This window comes from Alligator mississippiensis, chromosome 1, assembly GCF_030867095.1.
Source record: "Alligator mississippiensis isolate rAllMis1 chromosome 1, rAllMis1, whole genome shotgun sequence".
NCBI lineage: Eukaryota > Metazoa > Chordata > Crocodylia > Alligatoridae > Alligator > Alligator mississippiensis.
Window position 1 is genome coordinate 12,651,740 of NC_081824.1, and position 27,658 is coordinate 12,679,397.

Genomic DNA, 27,658 nt, shown 5'->3' on the forward strand with positions numbered 1-27,658 from the left:
GTGTATGAGATTCCTCTTAGTACATCCCAGAATAAAATTTGTCTTCATAAGAGCATTGCACTGTCAGTTCATTTCAGTTTCTAGTCCACTGTAACTCCCAGGTCCTTTTCTGTGCAGCTGCTGCCTAGTCCATTTTTGTACATTTGATTCCTCCTTCCTGAGTGTGTTACCTTGGAGTTGCCCTTATTGCATTTCTTGATTTTTAGTCAGGTCAGTGGGTGTAGTTTATTTATGTAATTTATCTATTTCTGCAATTTATTAAGATCATTTCAAATTTTGATCCTGTCCACCGAAGTGCTAATGACCCATGCCAGGATGGAGTCCTCCCCAGATGTTGTAAGTGTAGTCTTCATCCCAGGGATGTCAAATTCATCTGGGGCTCTGGGCCAGATCCAGACCACAAGGCTGTTCAGAGGCCAGATCCAGCCCAGGTTACATGGGCAGCGAGCTTGAAGACGCTAAAGGGTCCAGCAGCAGTGGGTCCGGAGCTGCCACAGACTGTCCAGTAGTGGCAAGGCATTCAGGGGCAGTGGTCCGGTGGCAGCAGGAGTCTAGGGTTGGCAGTAGGTCTGGGGACAGGGTTCCCGCAGTGATCAGGGTCTGGAGGCACAAGGGAGGGTACAGAAGAGGCGATGGCAAGAAGCCAAGCTCACCCCTGATGGCCATGGCCAGTGGGGCCAAAGGGCCCTGCACTCTGTGGTAGGCTCTACCCCTTTGGCTGTCTCTGACCGGCCATGCCCCCCAATTTCTAGTAGCCTGCCGGTAGCCTAATAGGTCAGATAGGGATGCTCTGTGGGCCATATGTAGCCTGTGAAGTGTAGAGCCCAAAGCTGAACGCATTGCTGTAGCTTAGACCTCATCTGAGTAATCATCTGAGTCATTAGTGAAACTTTTGATTAGAACTGGGCCCAACACAGATCCTGACTTGAAATGCCCTCCCATTTGGACAGTGAACCATCGATTCATGGATAGCTGCAATGAATTAGTGGGAGGCCCCAGATCTCTCAACTCCTTTCCATCCTCCACAGTCCCATGCTGCCAGTGCTACCTTGTGCTTTCTCCCTGAAGGCTGTGATGAAACCAGTGTATATCTAGCTCATCTGACAGCTAAAACAAAGCTACCGAGGTCATTGGAAAGAGTCATCAAGTGGGGTCCAGAAAAAGGGTGGAGCATAACAAAGAGGAAGGATTCATCGTTCACTGACTAACATGACTGTTGGAGGGGTTGCGTATGACGTTGGCCTTGTGCACGTACTCCGTAGAGGGGAATTGCACCCAGAGAGCTGAATGGACTCTGTCAGGTGCCAGTTGCCCTATTAAGCCCATATATTACCAGCAGCACACGATTATCACCAGATTCTGACTTTTAGAGTATAAAAGCAAGGGCAAAGAAGAGGGGTGTTAAGCATAATTTTTACTGGGGAAACCACCAATTCTTTATGCCTTTCAGAGGGAAGAAAGGGAGACATCCATCAAACTGTCAGTACAGATTAGATGCCACAAAACCTAAGCCCATGGAGCCGCCAGGAATCTGTAAACCTTTTAAAGACTGTGCCTGTTTTTGACATTTAGAAAGAAAAATCTTTATAGATTTTCATCGAAAATGTTAATGGCCCAACAGCTAAACAATGTTTCATGTTTCTCTGAGGTCTGACAGGCTCCACACGCGCTAGATAGAAGTCCGGTTTTAAAGCTCAGGTTAATTAGTTTTTGTTTTATGACCGAGAACAAATAATGCTCCGTCTGTCTTATTAAAGTGGTGGGGAAAGCTGTGTTTGATTTAAGCAGGAAGGCTGCTTCATCCTGGCTTCTGCCTACATTGAGTCTGATTTTAGGTGCCCTTTATGTAACAATAACTTTATGCTACTCAAAATACTTGGCACCCCAAGCGCCGGCGTGGAATGTAATAAGAACACTTTAGTAGGTCTGAGTGTGAGTAAACTCCAGTAGTTCTGGAATGAAAGGGTAGGGTTTTCAATGTATGTCTCTCCCTTCCTTGGCATTTGCAGACAATAAGAGTACAAGGATTAACATAGTAGACTCCGTTTATTACACATGGGTGGATAAAGCAATTATCTGTCTATCAAGGCTATAGTAAATTGTGCAACAGAATTAACATGGGTGGATACGTGGATAAATGCTACTCTGCCACAGAGGGTGCTGATACACAAGATAATCCTTCAAGTCTAACTTGTAAAGACTGTTTTCTTTTGGAGTTTATATCAGATTACCCTTGCGAGCATGGATTGAAACAGCATCTTTTTATTTCGAACCGCATTTTCAACTCTCTTTAGCCATCTGAATTTTATTAGCAGGGTTATTTTAGAAACATCCCTACTTTAATCGAGTTTAAACAATCTGCTTAAAACCTGTTGTATGGATATAAATGCAACAGTTTTCTAATGCAGCAAAACAGTCTGTTGAAAGATGCAGTGCAAACACACATCCATCCATCCATTATTGCTTAACTTTGTTTCTTCCATGCCTGAACTCCCATTGTAACCACAGCATTCAGTCTGCAATATGCCCTTGGTTCGAGGAGGAACCCCCTCCCCCCCCCATGTACCTTATTGATGTCTAGAGAGCAGAGGATTGCAAAGCAGCATACAATTGGAGAGGTCTTAGACTAGATTAAAACTAAGTACCTTAAATCTGTTTTAATGGTTGTGTTTACATCTCCCCTTTTTCATTCCTTTAAAGTAATCAGGTTTCGCAAGCGTTAAGAAAACCAACCCCTCTTGCCAGCTGGAGAAAGGCCAGTTCAAGCAAGAGATTTTTTTTCTCCAGCCCCTCCTCCCCGTTTTTTTTCTGTGATTATTCCTGCTATTCAGTGTCGCAAGCTAAAGGAATTGGTGGGTTCTTTAGAGGATAGTTACCTTGAAAAAAAAAATTTCTTCCTATTCTTTAAAGAGATTGTTTGATGATGGTGAGCATGATAAAGTCAAGACGAGGAGCTCGTGCACTTTTGAAATGTTGCTGTCTTTCTCTTTTTTTTTTAAATTTCCTTTGCTAAACACAAAAAAGTGTGGAGGTGGGGTGGAGAGAGTGCAGCAGATACCAGCATGCAAAGGGAATTAAGCCAGGGACTGGGAATTGCGTGACAGTCTCTGTTCGTAGGAGTCGTCCTTCGAATCTTTGAACGGCTATGCCAACAACGCGTAGCTGGCTTGCTGGCACTTACACACACTGATGCTTTATGCTCATCAGCAAGGTATAAAGGTGAACGGGGATATTTCGAGGTCTGGGGGCTCCTACACACCCTATCTACTCTGCCTCCATGATGGTAGTGTTTGTGTTCTCCGTCCCCACAAATAGCCACATCCAAGCAAGAATTAAAAAGCGCTTGGAGAAGACGGTGAAGTACAAGCCTGAGATGGGGAAACTGTCCCTGTGGGAGATGGGAACTCATTCATTTATTGCTCCAGCTGATATGCAGAGTGGAGGTCAGTGGGGAAGGATGGGGGGGTCTACCACTTACCAAGCTATAGCCCATCTGAACTGAGGTGCAGAGACCTTTGGGAAGGGGTGGGCAGGAGGAACACACTCGCTGTGCTACACTCCAGTGTGATTTGAGCAGTTGGGAAATGGTGTTGCAAATGTCCATGCAGGGAGAGCAGAGCCCAGGGGAGGCTGTGAGAAAGCTGGGGCCTCCGGCAGCATGGCAGCCCAAGGCTGAGCTGAAGAGTAGGGCAGACGGGAGTACAGAAAGCCCCGGGGAAGCAGATCCTGTCAGGCCTACAGTGAAACATTCCTGTCCCTTTTCTTCTGTCTTGGTTCATTTGTTTTCATTGCCGGTTTCATTCCTTGAATACTTTTTATATCTTGGGTTCTTCTGTTCTGGCAGCAAAACCCGTGCAAAACAGCAACCTAAGGGTGCCCTTAGCTCTTCCGCATTGGCAGGCGAGCAGGGTGGTACAACCCCAGCCCCCATTCCCATCTCCCCACCAACCCCCTGCCCTTCGCCAAGACTGGCTTTGATCTGGGAGACTCAGGTCTCACCGCAGTTGTTGAAATGCAGCATCCAGTGTTTTGCCTTCCAGGTACCGTTTTGCAGGAGGTGGGCCCCATCTCAGCTTAAAACAACTTGCCCCCCAGCTCCTTTGCCAAGCTGCACCTGTGTGCACGTGCTTTCCCTAGCTCCCAAGCAAATTTTTGAAAAAGTCAAAATCTTAGTGCTGTATGTTCTTAAAGGCTTTAAAATGCTGGGTTGGTTTCAGTCCTACGGCTAGGCTTGCACACACGTTTGTTTTGTGCCAGAATTTACTCAGCAGCCTGCTGGAAGAGTCTCAGGGCCTCGACTAGGCTGGCATAAGCTGACTTGATGTGTGATCCTGCTCCCATTCATGTCAAAGGGAAAACACCCTTTGAATTGGGAGATTCACAGTCCACTCAACCTTGCCATCTTCAAGGGCTTGGGCACACACCCAGCCCCGAATGGGCCCTGCCTGCTTTGGACCCAATCCAGTAAAGACTCCAACTGATTTCTACAAACTTTGGATCAAGGCTTTTCTTTGGACCGACGTGATCTGCTCGAAGTCAAGAAAGGAAAAGGCAGCTGGGAAGTGATCCGTGTCAGGCCCTAGGAATAACACGCGTAGCCAGCTGAGCCTGTTAGCAGTGTGCATGCTCATTCACTTTATTTCCTGGTAGTGGTTTCAGGTACATTTTTTTACCTGTTCTGTGTAAAAATGTCTCTGCTTTAAAAACAAAAACCCTACACGGTTTTGCTTTCTGCAGGTTTGACTCCCATTAATACTAATAGGAGACCTATGTGTATGGTTGAGAGAATAAGCCCTTTAGTCTTCGAGGCAAACTGGTGCCTATAGCTATTTTAGAAACCTTTTTTTTCTTCCCTCTGATGAGTGAATTAAAGGCAGCTATTTGCCTAGGTAGCACCTTGTTTTATGAATTGTAACAACTTTTCCTACATAGACCCTATGGCCTAATTATGTAATTATGTCTCTTGGGTAGATTATATTTTTCTTCTCATAATTATGTCTTTACCCAAGAGATTGGAAGGACTCCAAGCTTTCTGCTTTCTTGGGTAAAAACTGTTTGTGTCTCACTCTCATTTTTTTGGGTGAACTTTGAATTGTATACCAAAATATATATATATGGCTCAACATGGGGGCTGCCTAGGGAAATCGATTAGAAGCACAACAGTTTATCGCAAATGGGTATTTATATGAAGATGGATTCAGTAAATGAGAGCCTTTCTGACTCATGCCAGGCACCCTTTCTGCAAGGAGCTGGTATACTCTTTTTGGAGAGAAGTGTATTAATGGCTTTCTGATTTCACCTCCATAGCTAAGACAGAGAGTTGTTTTGGAGCCCAGTCTTGCTGATATGATATAATGACTGAACTTTGCAACAAAAAGATGAATATTCCTGTCCAATTCTGTACATGGGGCATTTGCCCTTTGACAGCACAGTAAGCTATCAAGAAATCCTTAGTTCCAATCCTGTGCCTAGTTAAACCAGAATAACACAGCTCCCGTGACTCTGGATTGATGCTGGTGAAGCTGAGATCAGACTCAGATCCCTAGCTGGTCCTGTTACAAGTGTGCAATTTCTGTTGACAGTGATGGGATTAAACAGTGTAAAATGTTCCTGAATAATACTGTTTGAAGAAGCTCCTGAGATGTGATTCATTCCCTTGACTGATATAGCAATGGCATCTACATTGCACCCAGAAGTATGTTACCTGTGCACTTATCTAAAAGACCTCTCCTCTCTCCTGATCAATACAGGTTTCCCTCGATTTTTGCAGTACATGTTCCTGGAGAATGACGCATAAATCGAATTTGCTTAAAGTGAACCCACTTTACAATGTAACAAATAGGGCTAGGTTCCCATGGCGGTGAGGGAGGGAGTGAGGAAGGGAGTGAGGCTGGGACTAGGGAAGGGGCAGGGGGAGGGGTGCCACTCCTGGGACTGCACAAGGCAGCAAAGCAGAGGGAACAGACCAGCACTCACACCAGCCTCGGCTGCAACGGCCCCAGGAGCGGCTGGTGCCAGCTGCCTGCAGCTGCTGGGCTGCACCGTGCTCTGTCTGTCCCCCTGCACCTGGGCTCCACCTGTCCCCACTCACCTCTGTTCCTGGGCTGGACCATGCCCTGGTGCAGGTAGCTGGTGTTGGCTGCTCCTGGGGCTGCTCCAGTATGGGCTGGTGTGAGTGTGGACAAGTAGAGCTCCAGGTGGTGCAGGGTGCAGCACTCACCCCAGCACCAGCTGCAGCGGCCCTGGGAGTGGCCGGTGCCAGTGGCCTGCAGCTGCTGGGCTGCACTGTGCTTCTCCTATACCCCCTGCGCCTGGGTTCTGCTTGTCCCCATGGTCCCGGTGCAGCCCAGGAGCTGGGGTGAGCCCAGGCACAGGGGGGACAGGCAGAGCATGGTGTAGCCCAGTGGCTGCAGGCAGCTGGCGCCGACCGCTCCTGAGGCCGCTGCAGCCGGGGCTGGGGTGAGTGGGGCCACGGCCCCTTCCCTTCCCCCCGCAGACTTACCTGCTTGGGTGGGGGGCATCTATGCTGATCGCATATGAGCAAAATTACCTCGCATATAACGAATCATGGGTCTAAATATACTCATTGCATAAGAGCGAATTTGCATATAAAGAACCCGCATAAATCGAGGGAAACCTGTAGCATCTCATTTTCTCCAGTATAAGGTTAATCGGAAAAGAAAATCTAATCTTTCTCCTTTCCAAAATGCTCACCTTTAGTTGGGAGTGAGAAGAAATTTCACCCACCAAACGCCAAACCCACTCCCAATGAAGTCAGTGTGAAAGCTCAGGATTTGTAGGATCCAATTCATAATCTGAATAGTTCTCCCATTATTTGTGCTGCCCCTTAAGCCCAAAGTCCTCTTACATGTTATGTCAAGTTGCCAACTTTTTTGTTCAGCTTCTTTAACCACACTTCTGTTGCCAATCTGAATAAGCATGTCACGTAACTTGGAAATCTGTGCACAACAGGTGGTCACACATGATCTGAATTTTAGCTATGTTTATGAATTTTTGCCATGTTTATGAATTTCTTATGCTTGGGTTTCTTACAAAGGCATTTGACAACCCACTCCCCCCATCACTTGCTATTTTTGTTGTGACAAAAGCATATCAAAATAAAAGAGGTGGAAATGGGCAAGGAGTGAAAATACCCAGACCACTCAGGAATAATAAAAACATCTGTCGACAATCTGGCAACCAGAGCTCCCTGGTACCATAAAGAATTAGTGGGTGGTTTGTTTGGTGCTAGAAAGGAAGTCCTTTGAATGTCACTGCATAAGTCTAGGCCAGTGATTCTCAACCTTTTTAGATGTGAGGCACCCTTAAAATACTCAAAGCATCCCTCAAAAAATGCCAGGTCCTGGATTTTCACCCTTTTTTGACTACAGAAAAAGAATAGAGCAATTCTTCTGTTGCAAAGAACTCAGAAAGACTACAGTGAGGCAGAATGTTTTTAACACTGGATTTATCTGATGGATCATATTTGCCCACCTAAGAGTGCTAACATTGCATGGCGCCCTGCAGCACCCTTGAAAGGATTTCAAGGCATCCCAGGGTGCTATGGCAACCTGGTTGAGAATCACTGGGCTAGACCTAGTGGCTGTTTATAGACGTTACATTTTTCTAGGTTTAATGCAGACTAAGCCATCACTGGCCATGTCTACGTGAGATGCTTATTGCTCAGTTGCTTGTCACTATTGCGCAGTAGCATTGCTGGGCGTGAACTGTGATGCTCTGTTACCGCGCAATAACACTGGTTACTGCCTTGTCATTTAGTACTTGGTTATGCAAGTACTAAATGCGCAGTAACAACTGCGCAGTGGGCAGCTCATGTAGATGTGCCCACTGTATACATGTGGATGTCTGTAGTCCAAATTAAAATTGGCTCCAGTCCAAATGAATGAAACCTCACTGAATGAGGATTAAAATTTATGTAGACCAGGGCAATCCAAATTAGGCAATTTCAACTGTGTTAATTAACATGTATATACAGCAGGTATCTAAGGCTTACCATTGCTCATGCCCATCACCAGGTCTAACAAGTTAGCACAGTTTTGTGGCCCTGATTGTGAGTGGTTGGAAGTGTCCGGCACCCCTTGCTGTCTCTGCGACAGAAGTGCAGAAATGCACAAAAACCTCCCTGATGGTCAGTGGTCATCTGTTAACCCTTAATTGGAATTGAAATTTGATTTGAACTGTGATGCAAATCAGTTAATGCTGTTTAGAAAGCAGTGAGCATGTCTACAAACAGGGCCTGATTAACCCTTTAGTGGGCCCTAGGCAAACAAACTTGTGGGCCCCGGGCTGATCGAGACCCCCCTCCCCACCCCAACATTGCCGCCTGTGGGCAGTGGGGCTTGGAGCTGCTGCTAGGAAGCAGCTACCGTGGCAGTGAGGCTGGCAGAGGGGAGGGGAAGGGAAGAGAAAGGAGGTGGATGGGGCCATTCACAGCGCCACCGCAGAGGGAAGGACTGGCTCCCCCCGCAGCTCAGGACCCTAGGCATGTGCCTAATTTGCCTATGTGTTACTCTGGCCCTGTCTACAAATGGCTAGTCTGATTAGTTTTAAGTACTGCATCCATAGGTAGACGGATGACAACACAAAACATGAAGAGGTAAATATGGAGCATCAGCACCATATTTGTATTGAGGGTCTCTAGGCTGACCTGTCAAATGGCCAGAACTACAGACTGACTCTCAAATGGTGCTGTAAGAGCTTGTCCCCAGATCCACAGAGGGGCTTAGATGTGGCTAACTGACTTGGTGGGTGGGATTCAGAAAACCAGTGTAGGTGTCTAAGCCTCCTATACAGCACCTGGTGGAATTAGGCACAAAAGCATGGGGGACAAACAAGCCAGAAAGGATGCCTGAGCTAGCCAATACAAAATGCCACAGATGGGGGGGTGCCTGAAATCCTCTGCTGTCTCCCAAGCTCAGGCACTCACCTGCAGCTGTGAGAGAGGTGCTTTAGTGTGACTGAGTCACATCTCTTCCTGGACTTAGTTGCCCTTGCCTTCTTTTGGGCCTGAATGTCTGGATCACTCATTTTTTTTAAGACATGGTTGAATTAGTGATGCTGCTGCCCATCTCTAATTAATAATATAATATAATATAATATAATATAATTATACACACACATGTATATATGTATGCATGCATGTGATATACTTTATTATATTATATTATACATACACACATATACCCTAGTGGGTAGAGCACTTGACTTTGAAGTGGGAGACCTGGATCCTAGGTCCTCCTCTGCCTGAGGGCACTCCAACCCCTGCTTCAGCCTGCCCTGAACACTGTGTAAGAGTTGGTGGGGGTATTCATTAGCTTTTCTTTTCAAGCTGTAGGAAGGAACAGAAGGGTAGGAAGAAATACAGGTTTCTCAGCTGAAGGCAGTTTTCTGGGAGGCGGAGGACTTGTATTCTAGCCTCAGCTGTCAGGGCTGCTTATACATTTTGCATTAGAGTAATGGCATAAAATGCCCATACAGTGTTGAGCACAGCAACTGGAACACAACTAGTTCTGCAAGGTGGCACAGCTGCATCCCAGCCCTTAACCTAGTGCTTAGGACATCTCTCGTGGGAGATGCTGGCTTGAACCCTGTCAGGCTGAGGCATGCATAGAACGCAGGCCTCACGCTGCCTGGCTTGGTCTTCTAACCACTAGGCACTTATATACAAGGGTGTGGGGGGGTATGACTATCATCACCAGTGTTTTTAAAGGAAGATGCTGGAGCTGCTGTGTTTTGTGCTACACTTAATGCTGACAAGGCATCTCCTAGACTAGGCCTGTCAAGGGACTTACACATGGGGATGTCTAGTTCATAGATTCATAGATTCATAGATGTTAGGGTTGGAAGGGACCTCAATAGATCATCGAGTCCAACCCCCTGCATAGGCAGGAAAGAGTGCTGGGTCTAGATGACCCCAGCTAGATGCCTATCCAACCTCCTCTTGAAGACCCCCAGGGTAGGGGAGAGCACCACCTCCCTTGGGAGCCCATTCCAGACCTTGGCCACTCGAACTGTGAAGAAGTTCTTCCTAATGTCCAATCTAAATCTGCTCTCTGCTAGCTTGTGGCCATTGTTTCTTGTAACCCCCGGGGGCGCCTTGGTGAATAAATACTCACCATGCCAAATGGCCTCGAGCAAGGGTTGGCCACATGTGGCCTTTGGGTTGGATCCAGCCTGCAGAGCCACTGGATCCAGCCCACAGAGCTGCAGGGCTTTTGCCTGTGCCCTTGCTGACACTAGGGCTTAGCAGCAAGAAGCTGTGCTAGGACCTGGGAGCAGGAAGCTGCGCCGATACACTGATGCTTCTCCCACGCCTTGCCACCCCCACCTCTCCTCTCCCTGAGGTTGTGGTGCGAGCACAGTTTTCAGCCGGAGGGGAGCCGTGCCAGGGCCAGGCTGTGGTGGGTGGCAAGGGGCAGGAAGAAGCTGGAGCAGCATGGAAACAACTTCCAGCTCCCCAGCCCTGGCGCAGCTACCATCTGCTTGCACCACAGCCGGGAAGCAGGAGCCTGGGAGAAGTGGTAGTGGCAGTGTGGGCACAGCTCCCAGTTGTTTGGCTCCAGTAGGGGCACAAGAAAAGCTCCCTCTCCCCTCCTGCCAACATGCCGTGGAAGCCACTAAGGCCCACGTCAGATTGGAGCTGGGTTGTTCTGGTCCATGGCTTGAAAATGTTGCTTTCCCCTGGCCTTAGGCATGAGATAATTGCTGATAAGTTCAGTGAAGATGGTGCCTCTGGGCATGCCCAGGAGCAGAACTCCAGGCACCTAAATGACTTTACTAGAGGAAGTTAGGCCCCAGGGTTGTTGCAGGTGCATACTGATGAAGAGCAGGAAGTTTGTGAATCTGTCTCGTACTTAGTACTCATATTCTGCTTAAATTGCACTAGAGGCACCTAAGTACTTTTTTGGATGTAGTCTTTAGGGATCAAAGAGATTACCTGCCTTCCCAGCTGCCACCTATTTAGCAAATAGGGATAGCGCTACTTGTATCCAGGAGACATTCACATACGGAGCACACATTAAAGACATAAAATCCATCTAGAATTGAAGCCTTAGCATGCTTTCTGTCCTGGATGTGATGGGTTATTTTCTGGTCCTACATCACCTGGCAAGTTTAAACAGTGTTCATAGTTATGCATGAATCCATAGTTTGCATTTGTTTTATTGCCTTTACTTTGTCAGCAGTATGTTGTGGTCCAAATTCTGCAAATTACAGTTTGTTCTTACAGCCCATTCAGTGGGTGAACTGCAGTGCAGTCTATTCTTAGATGTTTCTTATACAGGTTTGCAACTGGTCTAAAGGAGCTTTGAAGGGATGATAAACTAGAATATTACTCTTCGTCATCTAAATGACATGTGACAGTTTGTGGACAGAAGAAATTTTGGGGGCCAGGAGATAGGAATTCTTGAATGCCAGTGGAGGCTCTGACACGGTGTGCTTGTGCTATATGGAAGCACTTCTTTCAGTTTGCGTCCATCCTGTTAATATTTTTGGATGCTCTCTTGGTCTGATTCACAGCCCATTGAAGTTATTCATTGTAATCTGTCATGCTCCTGTCAGATATTATCGACTTCTCTGAGTTTTCGATCACATCCTTATTCAGTATCTCAGTAAAAAGTCCTGGTTTTCTCAGTCTCATCTCCTGTCAAAGACTTTCCCTGTGACAAATCTCCCTTGTTACCTGCATCTGAACTTGCTCTGTTTCTATTACATTTTCTTTGAAATAGAGTTCCTAGAATTGAAAGCTGTATTCCCATGGAGCTGTTTAATAGTATTATAATATTCCCAATATTATTTTCTCCTGCTTTTTATGCAGCTTCATATTGCTTTTATTGTCACTGCTCTATGTGGATCAGAAGGTTTCATTGAGTTGTCCACACTCACTGCCTGGGCTTTTTCCTGAAATAAATTATGCCTCACACATGAGACAGAGAAATACATCTTTTCTTAGCATGTTCCCTTGAGATCAGGAATTTCTCTGTCAACGAATGCATATATCACTGCTGAGATGAAAAGCAGCTTTTGTGCAATGAATTTCAACTATTGAGCATGTATTTCATTATTCCTACTGAAGCACTGCTTGGAAATTGTTTTTAGGGTGGGTCACTGTATTTTGTCGCTCTTCTGGAGGTGGCAGGGGTGCTGTACAAACAACTATGGGGCCATCAGGTTATAAAAAGGACTTGGTTTCCTGGTTTGCAAGTGCTAATATAATGTGTTCAGGTCTTGCTCTCCAAGAAGCTGCCTGACTGCCTTTGACTTAGGTCTGTTTTTAAGAATCACAGCTCACCATACAAGTGTTACTGCAGTGGAGGAGTGACTGGAGGAGCCTACTTGGCCCTGGCTTTTTATTATAACAGAATGGGTCACACAAGCTTGCGAAGAGGAAATTTAATATAACCTTTTTGGAAGACCTCACTGAGTAATTTGGCTTCTGTCTGGTGTCCACAGCCCCTTTTCTATCATAACCCTAAAATGTAGTTTTTTTAATGGGGGCTGAGGTGTGAGCTATGGCTTCTATCTGCCTTGCGGGGTCTCATCGTTCCCTGCCAGGCCTGGGATTACCTCTGCTCCCCCTCCATTTCATCCTAACTCTGGATTCTTCCTATTTCAATGGCACAGGAAGTTCTGTCTTCTTTTCCACTAGCAGACAATTGCTGGGTTTTGCCTTAGAGCAACTGCATCTCAGCGACAGATTGTTTGATGTAAATAATTAATATATGTGGTTAAATATAACTTTTGTTATAACAAAGTGCTACACAAATGAATGAGGCAGCGTAAGTAAGATGGAGAGCATCAAGTACATATTTTTCTGGCTCTATCCAGGAGTGGTGATCAAAATCCAGGTGTCCAATTGAAGGCTTGCAGGCTGCATACAGGCCAGGAGCAGCTGGTCCAGGGGTCCTGCAGCTGCTTCTCCTATAGCCATGCAGTGCAGAGAGGCCTGGGGTGCGTGCCCTGGCCGTGGGCAAGTTCGCCAGCCCTGACCTAAGTAATATCAGTTCATATTATTAACACGCTCCACAGTTAAAGCTTGTGCATCAGTTAGTTAGTAAAGGGATTTGAGGTCCTTGAGAAGAAGGGCACTATATAATCTTAGACTAGCACTTTTGTCTCAAAATTCAAAACAAAGGCCAATTTGGGAGTAGCTGCACTTTCATGTAAAGCCAGCTCTGGTGCGTAAGATAGCCAAACTCAGTTGGCCTTATTTTGAGCCCTCGGAAACTCATCAGGATGATTATTAGGAACAAATATGAAAAAGTCTATTGGGAATAAACAAATTGAGGGAATAAGAAACAAGAGCATGAGAAAAAAAGAGGGAGGCGAAGAAGAGAAATTCTAAGGAAATAGGATGTGTAAAAAAAATGTGTTTAGGTTTAGTAACACTTAGCTTGTAAGCTAGGTGCTTTACATAGATTCAACAGATAGTGTTAAATATAATCAGTTTAGATCTTATCGTATTGAGCTGCCACTGCAACACTTCCTTGAGCCCGGCAAGATATCATTCTACCCTGGTGTTCATCAGCACGGACTCTAACAAGTACCTCTTTATGCCCATTTAGGTCGGGGGCGTAGGGAGGGAAAGGTTCTAATATATAGCATCTGTTTTCCTTTAACTAGAAAAGAACCCCATTCCTTTGTGTCAAATCTTGGGTCCAAAATTAGTTTCAAAGCTCCCCTGCATTGTTTGAAAGAGTTCTCTAGTGTTCAATTCCACCCAGTTTCCTTTCACACACACCCTCCGAATATTTTTATTTATTTTTTGGATAGAGACATGATTTCTCTGAGTTTTGTTTTTAAATTGCCACTCTGGTACACGTCCTAAAAATAACTCGCCTACTTTCATAATGAGCTGTTAGGATGCTAATGAGATCAAGCGCACCGTACTTCGGGCGCTCGGGCGTTGTGATGACGGATGATGTAAACACACCTGCTTGTAGAAATGCAGGCCAGGCTGATGGTTACAGCACAAGACAGGCAGTCAGAGGATGGAGGTTTTAGCTGCAGCTTTCCCACAGCCCCATGCTCTTAGCCAAGTCTTTTAATCACTCCGTGCACCATTTTCCCCCTGGATTTCATAGACATTAGGGGCTGGAAGGGACCTCGTGAGATCATCGGATCCAGCACCCCCGCCATAGGCAGGAAGTCAGCTGGGATCAAGTGACCCCAGCAAAAGACCAAATGATCTTGAGTGACCCCAGCAATTTCATGCATCAAATTGAGGAAATAAACCCTTTCTGTACTATATTCACAGGTTAAGTCAATTCAGCTGATGAGGTGCTCAGATGCTGAGGTGGTGATGAGGACCCTAGAAAGCCTTTAAAAAGGAATTAAATCTTGAGCAAAAATAGAATAACAGAAGATGTGTAATTTCTGTATTGTGATCATAAGATCTTACCAGCACAATAGCACTGGTGACAGCGTGTCGGCTTGGGCACCGTTCTGTTGTGATGCGTACCGTTTCACATTTAACAAGTGCGCACCAGTAAAGTTAACCAGTTAAAGTTAACCAGTAAAGTTAATGCATGTGACATGCTGCTGAGCTGCTAACAGAAGCTGGTAGAGAGTAAGGATGAGATATGGCCTTTTAAGCAAAAGGAAATAGGGGACCCAGGAGCTTTGGCATTTTTTCCTTATTACACCATTCTTTGTTCTTCTCGCAGGAGAACGGCTGCACATTTCTGTTTTCCAAAAATCTCCCATGTTACAGAATAATGAAAGAAGCAAAGCCGGGTCATAGCAAATTGTAGCAGAGTAAATGAGAAAAAAGGAAACACATATTACTCAGCTGTCCAGAGATCTCTGTAATTAATACAACCATTAACTGCATAATTCGTCCACTCACACACACGTATGCAACAGATTGCCACTTTATCCATTCCAACATAGTTAAATCCCCCCCCACATCCCACCACCCTAAAAAAAACAAACTTAAGCCTCACGTGGATGTTATATAAAATAGCTTATTCTGCTAAAGTTGATTCCGAGTCAGGATGTGACACTTTTTACACTTATACACATATACACTTATACACATTGTACAGCTTTATCCGTACCAGATAGTCAGAATAGCACTGAAGTCAATGGAGCTCTGACTTTTTAGACCCACCGAAGATTGGCCCCACAGTTTGTAACACTCAGGTGCCCCAGGCAGGGTCTGACAGTACAGGATCCTGTGCTCTCATTCCCCAGCTACTCTCTTTCACCACCTCTGGTTTCAGCCAAGAGTCCATGACCAGTTACTAGGTCCTTGCAAAAAGGGGTTTTTGGGGGTGGGCTTTTTGGTATAGTAAATTGTTCGATCATGTTAATAATGCTTTTATTTTATGATTTGCTGTTTCCAGGGCACAGACAGAAGCTTGATGACTCTAAACCTAGTTTGTTCTCTGAACGCCTCAGTGATTTAGGGCGCATTCCTCATCCCAGTATGAGAGTAGGGGTCCCGACTCAGAGCCCACGGCCCTCTCTGAACTCTGCACCAAGTCCTTTTAATCCACAAGGACAGAGTCAGATTACAGGTAAGAGACAGACTCATAGGTTTAATTTGCACAGGTGGTGATAGCAATGGGTTATGGATATTTTTGTCTCAACTTAGAGAAACGAGGCCATTACAGAGTAAGTGATACACACCTATCAAACCTAGCTGGGGAGCGGATTGTTTGGTAGCGTTTGAATCTGAAAAATGTTTTTCTTTCCTTCTTTTTCTTAAAAGCCTAAAAGAGAAAAATCCAGCAAAACTGGGCAGTGATCTGATGAAATTGCAATTGCCACGTTGCTCTGCTTATACCCCCATGTGGAGGAATGGCAATCCATAGAGATAGTCTACCTGCAAACATGTTTATGGAACAGGGTTTTTTAATTCACTCATAGGGAATAATGTCAGTATAAGGAAAAAAATACAACCTTTTCATATTGTGCCTTCCATTTAGCACTGGTGTTTATCATTGTCACGATGAACAAACTGGATTATGTGGTAATTACCCAGGGCTGCTAATGAGGGCTGTATGCACCAGTTATGACTGTGTGCCGGGGGACAGGATTTCACTGTGCTGAGAAAGAAAACATATAATGCTGTGTGCAACAAATTATGAAACTGCAATGGGATTTTAACTACAGCCGGGTCAGAGGTTTGCAACGAAACCCCACAATCTAAAAATGCACTGGCTTCACCATGCTGTAACTTGTAACTTCAGTGAAAGGCTTAGTTAGGTCCTCCGAGATCTTTTGAGGCAGCCTGTGCCTAATTTTGGCTCTGATTTCTGCCAGTCTATAACTGTCAGATAGAGATATGCCAAGATGCGATCAATCCTTGAACAACCTAATAGCATTACCAGAAACCCTTAATAAGTGGAGGTATATAAGCAAGATTGTACTGTTCCTGGTATGGTGTGCTTTGCTTGCCGGGGCTGCTTTTATCACAGAAATACAAAACACATTGTAGCTGAGCTAGTGGTATCCACACTACATGTGCTTTGCCAGTTCAGCGTACCGGTTTTCCTATACCGGTAAAGCACTCCTAGTATAGATGTCACCTTTGAGTCAGTCTGGAAAGATTTATGGTTTCATGTTTCAAGTGGTTTTGACATGATACCAGCTGAAACTCAGCGGTTTTGACAAAGTGTTGTGGCTTTTTTTAAAAGAAAAAAAAAGTTCAACCAGTTTATTGATTTGCAGTAACACAGAGAAGTAAGTGGGTTAGTCTGAACCCAAAACTCAAGCGAAACCTCGCAAAAATTGAAACAAAAATTTCTGCTTGTGAACCTTTATGAACAGGAGCTGCCAAATTTCTCACAGGCCTAGAACAGCAGTTTGAATTGCTATAAAATACATGTATAAATATCAGGGGTCTTGCCATCTAGTAATATCTCAGAACTGGCTCATTTACCAGGCTTAGTTGGGTATGAGATCTGGATTTACTTCATATCATCCTAAAGGTAAGAATTGGCAAAACAAAGTCCATGGGTTTCAGCGTACTATTGTGTCTTACGGTAACTGAGGACATGACACAGCTCCCAGGAAAATGTCTGACTATATATTCCCATTTCAGGGGGGGCAGGAAAACCCCAAACCCTTCTCCTTCCGCCCACCTCCGTAGTTTACCCATTGTGCAACCCTATACTTACGGAGCAGGGTGGAATTTTTCCTGACCCCATCTGGTGATCAGCTTATGCCCTGAAGCAGGAGGACTGAGAGCCCCTTATAATTTTCATCCTAGCTAAGTGTAACTTCATATGCCCTTCTCGTTCACATAAATGCCTCCTGTAAATGTGCTGCTGGGTTTGATTAATAATGTAGTTCTTTGCCTCGTTATGAATCAGCAGCAGCTCTTACAAATCCTGGAGGTGAATTTTTTAGGTGAGGTTTAACATAAGTTTGACTGTAAAGAAGGCGTTGGCGTTTGCTACCCACTTTGCAGAGCCAAAGAGTTAGTAGTTAAAACCTAGGACAATTATGCCAAGAGAGACTCGATCTAGACAAGAGAGAGCTGATGCTGGTAGGGCAGAGGGAAATAACCTGGACAGGAGGATGAATTGACTTCTCCTTCTAATCGCGGAGTGTACTTTTTCCTTGCCAATGGTGAGAATCTTTTGACATCCTAACTTTCGAATCCCAGCTAGCAGTGACAACTGCTACTAGTCTGTTAAGTTTGCAGATAGTTATGATACACCTTCCATTTACACAGACCCTGCTGTAGTCGTCCACACCTTTATCTCCTCCTAACCTCCCCTTTAATAGAATGGTTAGTATGAACAGATTATATTTGCAATTGCTCTGTTAATTGCATTGGTTTCGGCATCTAGTTTGGCGTACTACTCAAGTCAGTAATCCTTAATAGGTAAACTACTGTGGGGCAGATCATAGTGCATGTATTAGGCACCTAAGTGGGCTTAGGTGTCTTAATGAGATCTTATCCACCCTGCTCAAGCCCATGAGAAACTGTTAATACAAATGTTGGGTGGGGGGAGGGTAGAGGGTGGAGAGGGTGTCTTCACCCTCGCTATTTTTTTTTTTTGTGCCTTCATTTTAAGGCAGCATGCAACAACATGTTGCAACATGCAACAACATGCAACAACATGTTGCAACAAAAATAGATGCATTAGTGGATTTGAGGGACTGGAACAGGGTGGAATAAGATTGCATTTAGGTGCGTAAATCCACTTAGGTGCCTAATAAGCAGAATAAGATCTGGCTTTCCTTGCTTCGGAAGAGTTGGCTCCTTCCACCGGGACAGCTGTGGTATGTTCGCTGGCGGTCCCTCTGTGTTCGTCCAGGGATGTCAAGTCTGTTGTTGTAAAAATCAGGCCAGAGAGAGACTATGCTTCAGGGAGCAGTGCAAAGCATCTCTTTGATCAGTCATTTGCTTGACCATAGAAAATGACTGAGTTTATGCCACTTTGGTTTAGTTATAGGGGAAGAAGTTATATATGCTACCCACTTCAGACAGCTAATTTGATGGGATGCTGTACTTGTTCCAAGTAACCTCTCCAGATGGTGTAATATGTGTCCACAAGTCAATCAATAATAACTCTCCACTGATCTCTTGACACGGGCTTTTCAGCTGATAGGGCATAGGTATATATTTCAAGAATTGACCCTTGTACAAAATCAAAGGGTTTTATTACATTTGATTGAATTAACAAGGAACTGCTTTGGAAATCCTTTATTTTAGTAACTTTGAACCCAGTAACAAAGCCAACCCCCCCCCCCACCCTCAACGGTTTTTGTTCCTAATAACCATAGCAGCAAACAACTGTTTCTCTGCAACATGTTATTATATAATAATTGTTTTATTACCAGAAAGCACATAATTAAGCTGCTTTTGTTTCATTCCAATTGAGGTTTTGCATAATTATTCCATGATTAAACATAAATTGTATTTAAAACCTGGCCAACTCCCATCTGAGTATTAAGAACTAAGCAGATGCCTTTACACGGTTGCTGGTTCGTTTTCTGATTTCTTCTCTTTTTCCAAGGTGATGTTTATTTCCCCGTAGTACCTGAATGCAATTTGCAAAAAATTACCCTGCGATTCCAAACCTGCAATAGGATCAGACTGTTGCAGTGCAAGGCATGGCTTAGCACCAAGTTGCCCTTATTCAACATGGCATTTTAACTAGCATTCTGCAAAAGCAACATTGAAGGGTCATTAAAAAACAAATCATCCAATAAGCAGATACCTTTGCTGAAGTAGTGCAGATCCAATTTGAGCTCTGCATATTGCTCATAAATCAAGACTCCTGTCTCCTCACATTTGGATGCTGGTATATTTGCGATGTCTTTTTTTTTTTATTTTTATGGAACTTAAATAACTGGCCGGCATATCATATTACCCTCCTATTCAGACAGCAAACTGCAGCATCAATTCTTAAACATGAAACAAGGAAAATTGTTGTTTTTCTAAAATACAACCGGTGAGGATTAGCTTCTATCAGGCGGGAAAAGCCATGGGCGTAATGGCAAGAATGCGGTCAGCATGAGTAGTGGAGTCTCAGCTGCAGAGCTGTAGAAACTGTGAAGTGGGAGTTAAGTGAGGTTTCATGCTCCATCACCGCTGTGGCACCATCTGATCTATAGGCAATCTGTGACTTTAGTAACTGAAATAACAGTACTCAAAGGTTATGTGAAACATGCTTTTTTTTTTCTTTCTTTCTTTTTTTTTTCTCACTTCAGCAGCATGTAACTTCCATTTTTTCAGACTGGGCAAAGACTGAGCAGTCTCTCTCATTAACTCAGCATATTTAGGGTTGCAGCAGACACAGTTAATGCATTTAGGGCTGGACTCTACAGCCCAACATGGATTGAAGTCAGCAGAAGACCTAGAAGGGCTCTTAGATGGTGAACAGAGCAACATGATAATTGTAGGCAGAGAGGAAAATCCATCCCTCTTCAGACGGCAAGCACAAAGCTTGCGAACCAGGGAAGTTTCCCCTAATTCCAGTTTTGAGCCTTTAGATACTGATACGCTGCATGCCACTCATCTGCACAGAGGTGAATGCCACCTGGAAGGAGAAGACCCTTTTCTGGGCACAATGCTATTGTGCGACAGGAAGAGGATGGGGTGAAGCAGCTTGCTTACCCACAAAATCTGTGCAAAGGCCTTGTTTAGGTGTTGCTTCTGTTAGTTAGTTCCTTAAGAAAGCCAGTTGATCATCAGCGGGGTGGTTTTGCTCATATAGAAGATTACTATACTGCTTAAACCCGATGTGGAGATACCCCCACACTGGGCTGGATTTTACGTTTAATGCGAGGTGGCCCAAAACACAGCCCAGGGTGTTTTGCACAGCCGGATGTGGCTGCCTTCTCGATATGGCTCAAACTACAGATGCCAGCATGTCTGGCTGTGGACCTGGGATTTCTACCAGAGGGTTACTCTGCTTTGAGAACAAGGGTAGCTGTAATCAGCTTTATCTCATGCAAATTAATTGCATCCTTCAGGCAACTGGCAAGTAGCCATTGTGAGCCTGTATTAGGTAAAATTTGTCTCTCTCCCCTTCAGGTATCCTATTCTTTTCTCATTTGACACTGTTTGGCCTTCTAGCTAGAGGGGGGTGCTTACTTGTTTCTTTCCCTAGAAATGTCACTCTGGGATGGGATGGGGAGGATGACTTCTGTCAGGTCTGGAAGCCATAATCTGCCTTCATTTTATCAGGGTATAACTCCACCGGATTAGCCTTCAGTGGCGTTCTCAGTGAATGATGCCGGACACCCAGATTTTGAATAAGCGTAGGCAAAACTCGCAGAGCAGAGTTTTCTACAACGGCTGTCCATTTCCTTCTGCTGACAGCAGTCTTGGCTTTGCTCAAATCATAATTGAAGATATCTTACTTTAAATATTTACCAAAGATAGGTCCAGACAGCTCGTTTGTCAGCATCGGCAGTAGCACTAACAGAGACAGTAGCAACACGGCCGTGGTCCCAAGGCTGACCGGCTGAGCGGGGCTCGAGCGAGAGTGTTTTTGTAAAGTGCGTGTGCTTGGTGAAGCTTTCAGACTACAGAGCAAGGGCTTGGTGAGCCTGCGTGCCTGGTGAGCGTGTTCCCCGGTGCTCGCTCAGCTCGGGGAACGGGAAATTGATCTCTTTCCACTGCAGCTCTCTGTATGTGTCATCGCGTAGTGCCAAAGCAATGGAAAAGGCTGCTCAGCAGAGCTTTTTAGGGTCTGTTTCTCCTCTCATTTGCACTGCTGTCAATCTGGGTATTTCCTTGGGGGGCAGAGGATTTTCACCGCGGTAGAGCGAGTGAATCGACAGGCGAACTGGAACGCTGACTTCTAACTTTGTAACGTCTGTCCAGCATTTGGCTAATTTTGTAAACAGCCTTATTTTTTCCAGGAATCCACTGAGATGCACACAAAAGCCTGCGGGAGACAAGTGTCAAAGAATGTGTAAATTTACCAGCAGTAACTACGAATGTGGGAATAAAGTACTAGGGACAAAATAATATGCAAGATTTGATATTTCCTGCTCTGTAGACGTTTACCTGGCAGTGCAAACAGGAAGGAGCTGTTTATGTATTAGTTTAGACCTCACCCATGCTGACTTGTTTCAGCCGATCTGTGCATTATGTGTAGCAGCGTATGCCCTGTTGCAAATGACTGTTATGAAAGAAGCACTTTTCTTCACACCCACGCAGGCATAACAAAAAATGTTTACAAAAGGAGGACTGCTATTAGTAATCCCTCCAAATTCGCAAGTACAGAAATACAGGACTTCACTCTGCTTTGTTCACCTCGCTGCTGGTCTTTTTTTAGGGTCTATCTCATTGTTGCCTTTGGGGCGGGTGAGTAGGTTATTCCTCCCCTTTTCAATGAGCTTTTTAAGTTGGGTTTTTTTTTTTCAGGCAATGTCAGGCTCCCTCTGGTTCAAACCTCTGGGATTTTTCATATGTTGTAGGCTTTTAACAATTGGAAAGACTTGCTGGGCCTGTCAGAGCTCCTGATCCTTTCCATGACAATGCAAAGCTTCTGGCCTACAGAAATTGCTTGATCATGAGCAACTCCCGTAAGGCCCCCTCCTCCCGGCTGTCCCGCATCCAAGCTAACGAGAGAATTTGCTTCTCAAGCAGGGCAGGGGAAAGGGCACCACTAATTGGCTAGAAGGTCATTGCATTTGCTTTGTCTGCACGTATTAAACACCTCCACTATCCAGGCTAAGTGGGTACTTGGCACACAACTAGGAAATAGTAACCTTCTCAAAAATTTCCCTGTAATTACCTGGAAGGCCCTAGGCTGAATTTTGCCACATGGTCCCAGACAAGGTTGCACTTGGACCAGGCGTGTTCAGAGTAGGAGGCAGCGGCATAACTAAGGCAGGGTGACTGGGGCAACCATCCCAGAAGCTGACTTTTTTGGGGGGAAGGGGTGAATAAAACAGCTGCTGTCAGCAGCTGCCCAATTGCAATTGAAATCATGCTGGCATCACAGCGGCAACTGGACGTCGCCACTGCCCCAGGGCCTGACCGCTTCATGACACAGCTGGTAGCAGCAACTCTATCACCACTTCAGATCTGGCTGAATCTAACTCTAGTAACTGGCTTGGTTACTAGAAACCTCAGACGAACGTCATCCTTCCTGGCTTCTAAGGGTGAAAACAGACATTGGGTTTATCCCAGGTTGGACTGGTGAGAAATGCGACTTATCGGTCGGTATAGATCGGCAGCACTCCCTTCCTCCTCCACCCACCCCCAGCCTGCACACACAAAATACCCACAGGTACCAGTGAAGAGGAGTTTGTTTGAAGGTTTCTGCTCGGGGACCTTGTGAACTAGGTGCTTCCGTTTCCTGCTTGCTGGCAGGCCAAACGCCATGTATGAAGTCAAGCAGCCACAGGGAGTGATTGTCCTCCCTGCTCTGAGTTAGGGCCAGGGGACCTCATTACTCTGCACTGTTGTGCATTGCTGCTTTCCTCCCTGGTAGTGACTCAGAGTTGTAATACTGACTTCTTATATCAGCGGTGCCCGGGCTTTGGTTTTGTTTTGCTTTCATTGCTTGCTTACAGATGATGAGGTGAGGATTTGGACAAAAATGCATTTTAGGTGCTATGAAGTGGGGGAAGCAGCTGCTGAGGAGTGCGAGGCACCTGTTACAAATCTACATGTGCACCTCTGCAGTAGCCTGCACGAGCCACACGCGTGAGCCCTATTGCTTTGAACCTGGATGAAGCAGGGTTAACACTGGAGTGGGGTCTGCACCAGTCCGTACTTCGATTTGCCGTGCAGCTTTAGAAGAGGAGTTTGAGTGTTGCTACATTTACACTGCAAAGTAATCATGCAGACAGGATAGTTAGATGTATCCTGTGATAGCAGTACAGCTGTTATTTCTCTCCATACCGGTGTGCTCAACCCCCAGACCACAGGCCAGATCTGGCTTCCCACAGGTGGAGCACCCCACAGGTCCTAAAATTTGGTGGCAGGGGAGCAGTGGGGAACCCTGCAAGCCGAATCGCGTGGCCCTGTGTCTGGCCCACAGAGCAGCGCAGGGCTCAAGCTTGGCATGGGGTGCCAGGGCTTCATCCCAGCACACAGGGCCCAACGTGGCCTATGGACTGGCCCTGCGACACTCATCTGGCCCCTGGGCCCAAAAGATTGAGCACCACTGCTCTATACCCTCACCCTTTATTTTTCTACAGAGCTCAAGCTGAGCTCCCTTTTTCAAAGAGAGAAACCCAAACTAGACTAGGGTCCTGTTGCACTAGAAACATCTAGGAGGAGACAGTCCCAACTCCAAAGGACTTATGAACTAAATAGCTGATGCAAGGAGATGGAGAAACACACTATGATTATCTTCATGATATAGCTGGGGTACCAAGGCAGAGAGAGGGTGAGTGACTGGCCCAAGGTCACACCGGAAGTCTGTAGCAGAGCCAGGCATTGAATACTGATTTCCTGAGTCCCAGTGACTTACAGTGCCACCTTTCTCTTGCTGTCTTATTTTGTGTATTTAAAACTCCTGTTGCTCTCATGACCTTGCGCCAGTCAAGTGTAAAAAGTAGGATTCTGTTGACATGACCCAGAAGTCTTTGTTTTCATTTAAAGCTGGGGTGAGCCAACGAGGCTGTGCTCAGATGTAGGTTTAGGCTAGATTTCAGGGTCTAAGGCCAAAGAAGGACTAAGGTTCAAGATACCATGATGCCAAAATACCACAAAAGTCTGGCTTCCGCCATTTCATGTGGCAAACATCCCATGACAGCAATTATACTCACGAGCGTCTCACATCTTGGACCAAATCCTACAGGAACAGCCATTCTTCTGATATTTTTTCTGCTTTTTAGCTGCAACTGAGGCCCCTTCCAGTATTGGATCTGACCTCGAATCAAAACCATAAGGGAGGGCTGGGTTAGATCCAGTTTGGGACTGACAATCTAGAGTTTGACCGAGTCGGGATTTGCGGGTCTGTTCTTGACCCTTCATTACTGTTAAGATTGTTTTCCCAGCACACCTCTGCTTTTCCAGTTGCAGATTGCTTAACATAGACTGAATCATGAATAGCCGTACTAGCGTGAAGCAGAGAAACATGTCGATATCAGATATAACAACGAGAGTCAGTCAGATTTGAAGCTGTGCCAATCTATACAACCCATACCTTGAAATTGTTAAGACAAAAGTTGTTCGTTACATTTAATGATCAAGTGTCCTTCAGATTTCTAAGGAGCTTTTATGTTAACCATTTATATTACTCAACTGTAATATAAACGGCAAACTCAGGGAAAATCCTTTTAAAATTAAATTGGAAAGGATTTTTTTTATCTATATAGTTATTTTGCTTCAAGGAAGTATCTGCTTTCCAGACATCTCTTCAAACAAATCATGTCTGAACAGAAAAAATAAACAAGGAATAGCTGAAGCTACAAGGTTTTTCTGTGTGGAAGAGCAGAGTGGGAGGTTTTGTTGTTTTTTTTTTTGTAAAAAGATGAATTTCCTGAAAAAGGGGGCTTTGCTTCTGCCATGCAGCTATTGCATTTCCATTGACAAGGCACAACCTTGGCTCAGCGTCTTGAGTGTAGTAGCTTCTTGAGTCAAACTGAAGCTGATTTGCTACCTTGGAAATGGAGAACATTTAGAAATTAGAAAAGAATTTGGATATTAGAAAACACTACTTCACAGTCAGGGCGACTCGGATCTGGAACCAACTCCCAAGGGAAGTGGTGCTGGCCCCTACCCTGGGGGTCTTTAAGAGGAAACTTGATAATTACCTAGCTGGGGTCATATAAGCCCAGTATTTTCTCCTGCCCAGGGCAGGGGGTCGGACTAGATGATCTACTTAGGTCCCTTCCGACCCTATATCTATGAATCTATGAATCTATGAAAGATGGATTCCCAAGTGTACAAGTAAATTCAGAGACAGTGGCATATGCAATATTCCTGTACATCATGCAGATCCCAACAGAAACTCTCCTGGTTAGGAAATGCTTTTGGGTTTTTCACCAAGATAAAGAGAGAGAATATTTATGATCAATTCCTGTTTCCAGTGGTGATTCAACAGATAATAGCTAACAATGAAAGTTGCAAATTGTAATGATAAGAAAATGAACGTCCCCTTCCTCTTCTGTCATCCAGTGCAGTCACCAGAAGCTCACAGCAAGGATAACCTACTGGGCCTTGAATCTTTGCCTCCAAAGTAGTCTATAAAAAGTACATCAAAAGACATAGTTAAGTTTCAATGGTTACCCCAAACCATTTGGTTTCATATTATAATTATGGTGACTGTAGGTAATCGGGTTAGAATTCAGACGTGACCTTTTTTAGACAGATGATAATAGGGCTCATGACATTTTCCCTCTTGGATTACTTTCTCAGCACTGAAAACCCTTCTGTTTAATGTTGAAACTGGATAATAACTTGACAGACGTGGCTCACAACTTTTGTGTTCCCCCTTCGCCCCCACCCCCCAACTAGCTAAAATAAACTTTAAAAAAATCAAGCCTGATAGCACTGAGGTGTGGAAGGTGTTAACAGACCTGGGAGCTGATGCTGGAATTTTTTCTGAGAGCTGGACAGGAGAGAGGAGGAATGTACGGACCCCCGACCACATTGATTTCAGCTCCGCTTGCTACCATTTAAAAAATCAAAGGAAATACTTTGCTCCATGCTGTTTGTTTTTCACCTGATTATTTTGCAAGGTGAAAAAGCACAGAGCAATGGAGAAGGAAAAGGGCATGGGGTGGGGGAAGGAAATGTTATTTCTCATACATTCCCATTCTTCATAACATCAGTGGGCTTAGATTTGGCTGGGGGAGCCCCTATGTCTTTTTCTTTTCTTTCTTTCTTTCCTTTTTTTTTTTTAAATGTTCTCTTTTGTTTTGTTTTCTAGACCCCAGACAGGCACAATCATCCCCTCCATGGTCATATGACCAATCTTATCCATCCTACTTGAGCCAGATGACTTCACCATCCATTCATTCCACAACTCCCCTCTCCTCCACACGAGGCACGGGGCTTCCTGCCATCACCGATGTGCCCAGACGCCTCTCAGGTAAAGACCACGTTTCAACTAAACAATTGTGCAGAGAGTAGCAGGGAAGAATGAAGGTGCTTATAACTGCGGTTCAGGAATACAAAGGAAGATCAGTATGTGGTACCAGACTTTCTGAATTAAAGGGGGATCAAAATCTTCATCTTTTAAGGCTTGGATTTGAATGTTTAAGTGTTGCCACATTACTCTCGAATGTGTTGTTTAAATGTAAAAAATTCCATTTTAGGTCAGATTATCTGTTACTGTTTCCATTACGTTGTTTTCAGCTGAGAGCCATTTCTCTACAAGTTTCAATGAAGTTGTGATATTTTTCTCTTTTTTTATTTTTTTGCTGTCTCCTAAATTAGATTAGTCTCACTGGAAAGTGTCTCTATTTCTTTAACATTTAAATCTAAGGCTTATTTTTGCTTATTTCAATCCAGTAGGTCAAGAAAGCCAGTTCCCTTGTTAATGTGTACTGAAGATCCCTATCAGAAACTGGCTGAGGCACTTTTGGGTACAGGGCAGTCCTGGAAGGAGTAGGCAGGTTGCGCTTCAGAATGATAAAGGAGAGAGGAAATCTTAGCGACCCAGACTAGACAACAACCAGGGACTGACACTTTTATCCAACAGATAGATGTATATATGCTCTGTGATCCAGCTGTAAGGGGCACAGAGGCAAATCCAGCTGTGGAAAGTCATTTGCTTGTCTGGCTGTAAAATAGGGCATGCAAGGGTGCGCAGTAACCTGGTTATTTTGCCAATCTGGGGAACTCTCAACTGGAGCGTTACAATTCCAAACAGACAAATGTGGAAATATTAGTGACCTGTCTGCCAAAATGCATGTGTAATATAAAGAGACTCTACTTTTCATTAATAAAGCACAAAGGATTGGTTTTATATAGCTATTTTTCCATGTTTGCAAGACACTCTTATGGTCTCGGATTCTAGTCCCATACACCTGTTTGACTTCCAGCCAGGCACATTTCTTTCTATCTTGTTTTCCCCTCTCCTCAAAGCTCTTAGCACTATAAATGTTGCTCACTTCACTGAGCTGCATCACCGACAAGCTGAACTTGAGCCAAGAGGCATGTAGGATTTGATTAGTTTAGACTCCTTGATTTCTTTCATCTCGGAAGAGGGAAGCTTTGTTTCTCAAACAAACAGCCATGACATCTCCCTGGTCCTAG

At 44.8% G+C, this 27,658-nt stretch overlaps 1 protein-coding gene across 5 annotated transcripts in view; it reads left to right on the forward strand.

The window, feature by feature from the left end:
- Nucleotides 1-27,658, forward strand: part of RUNX2 (RUNX family transcription factor 2) — a 288,575-nt gene that overhangs the window by 133,511 nt on the left and 127,406 nt on the right. For 3 of the 5 annotated variants that reach the window (XM_019491598.2, XM_019491603.2, XM_014608414.3), the window contains 2 exons: nucleotides 15,366-15,539; nucleotides 26,328-26,489. In XM_019491598.2, coding sequence (XP_019347143.1) covers nucleotides 15,366-15,539; nucleotides 26,328-26,489 — 336 coding nt within the window. The remainder of the gene's footprint in view (nucleotides 1-15,365; nucleotides 15,540-26,327; nucleotides 26,490-27,658) is intronic. The other 2 variants (XM_019491601.2, XM_019491602.1) reach the window with 1 other exon arrangement.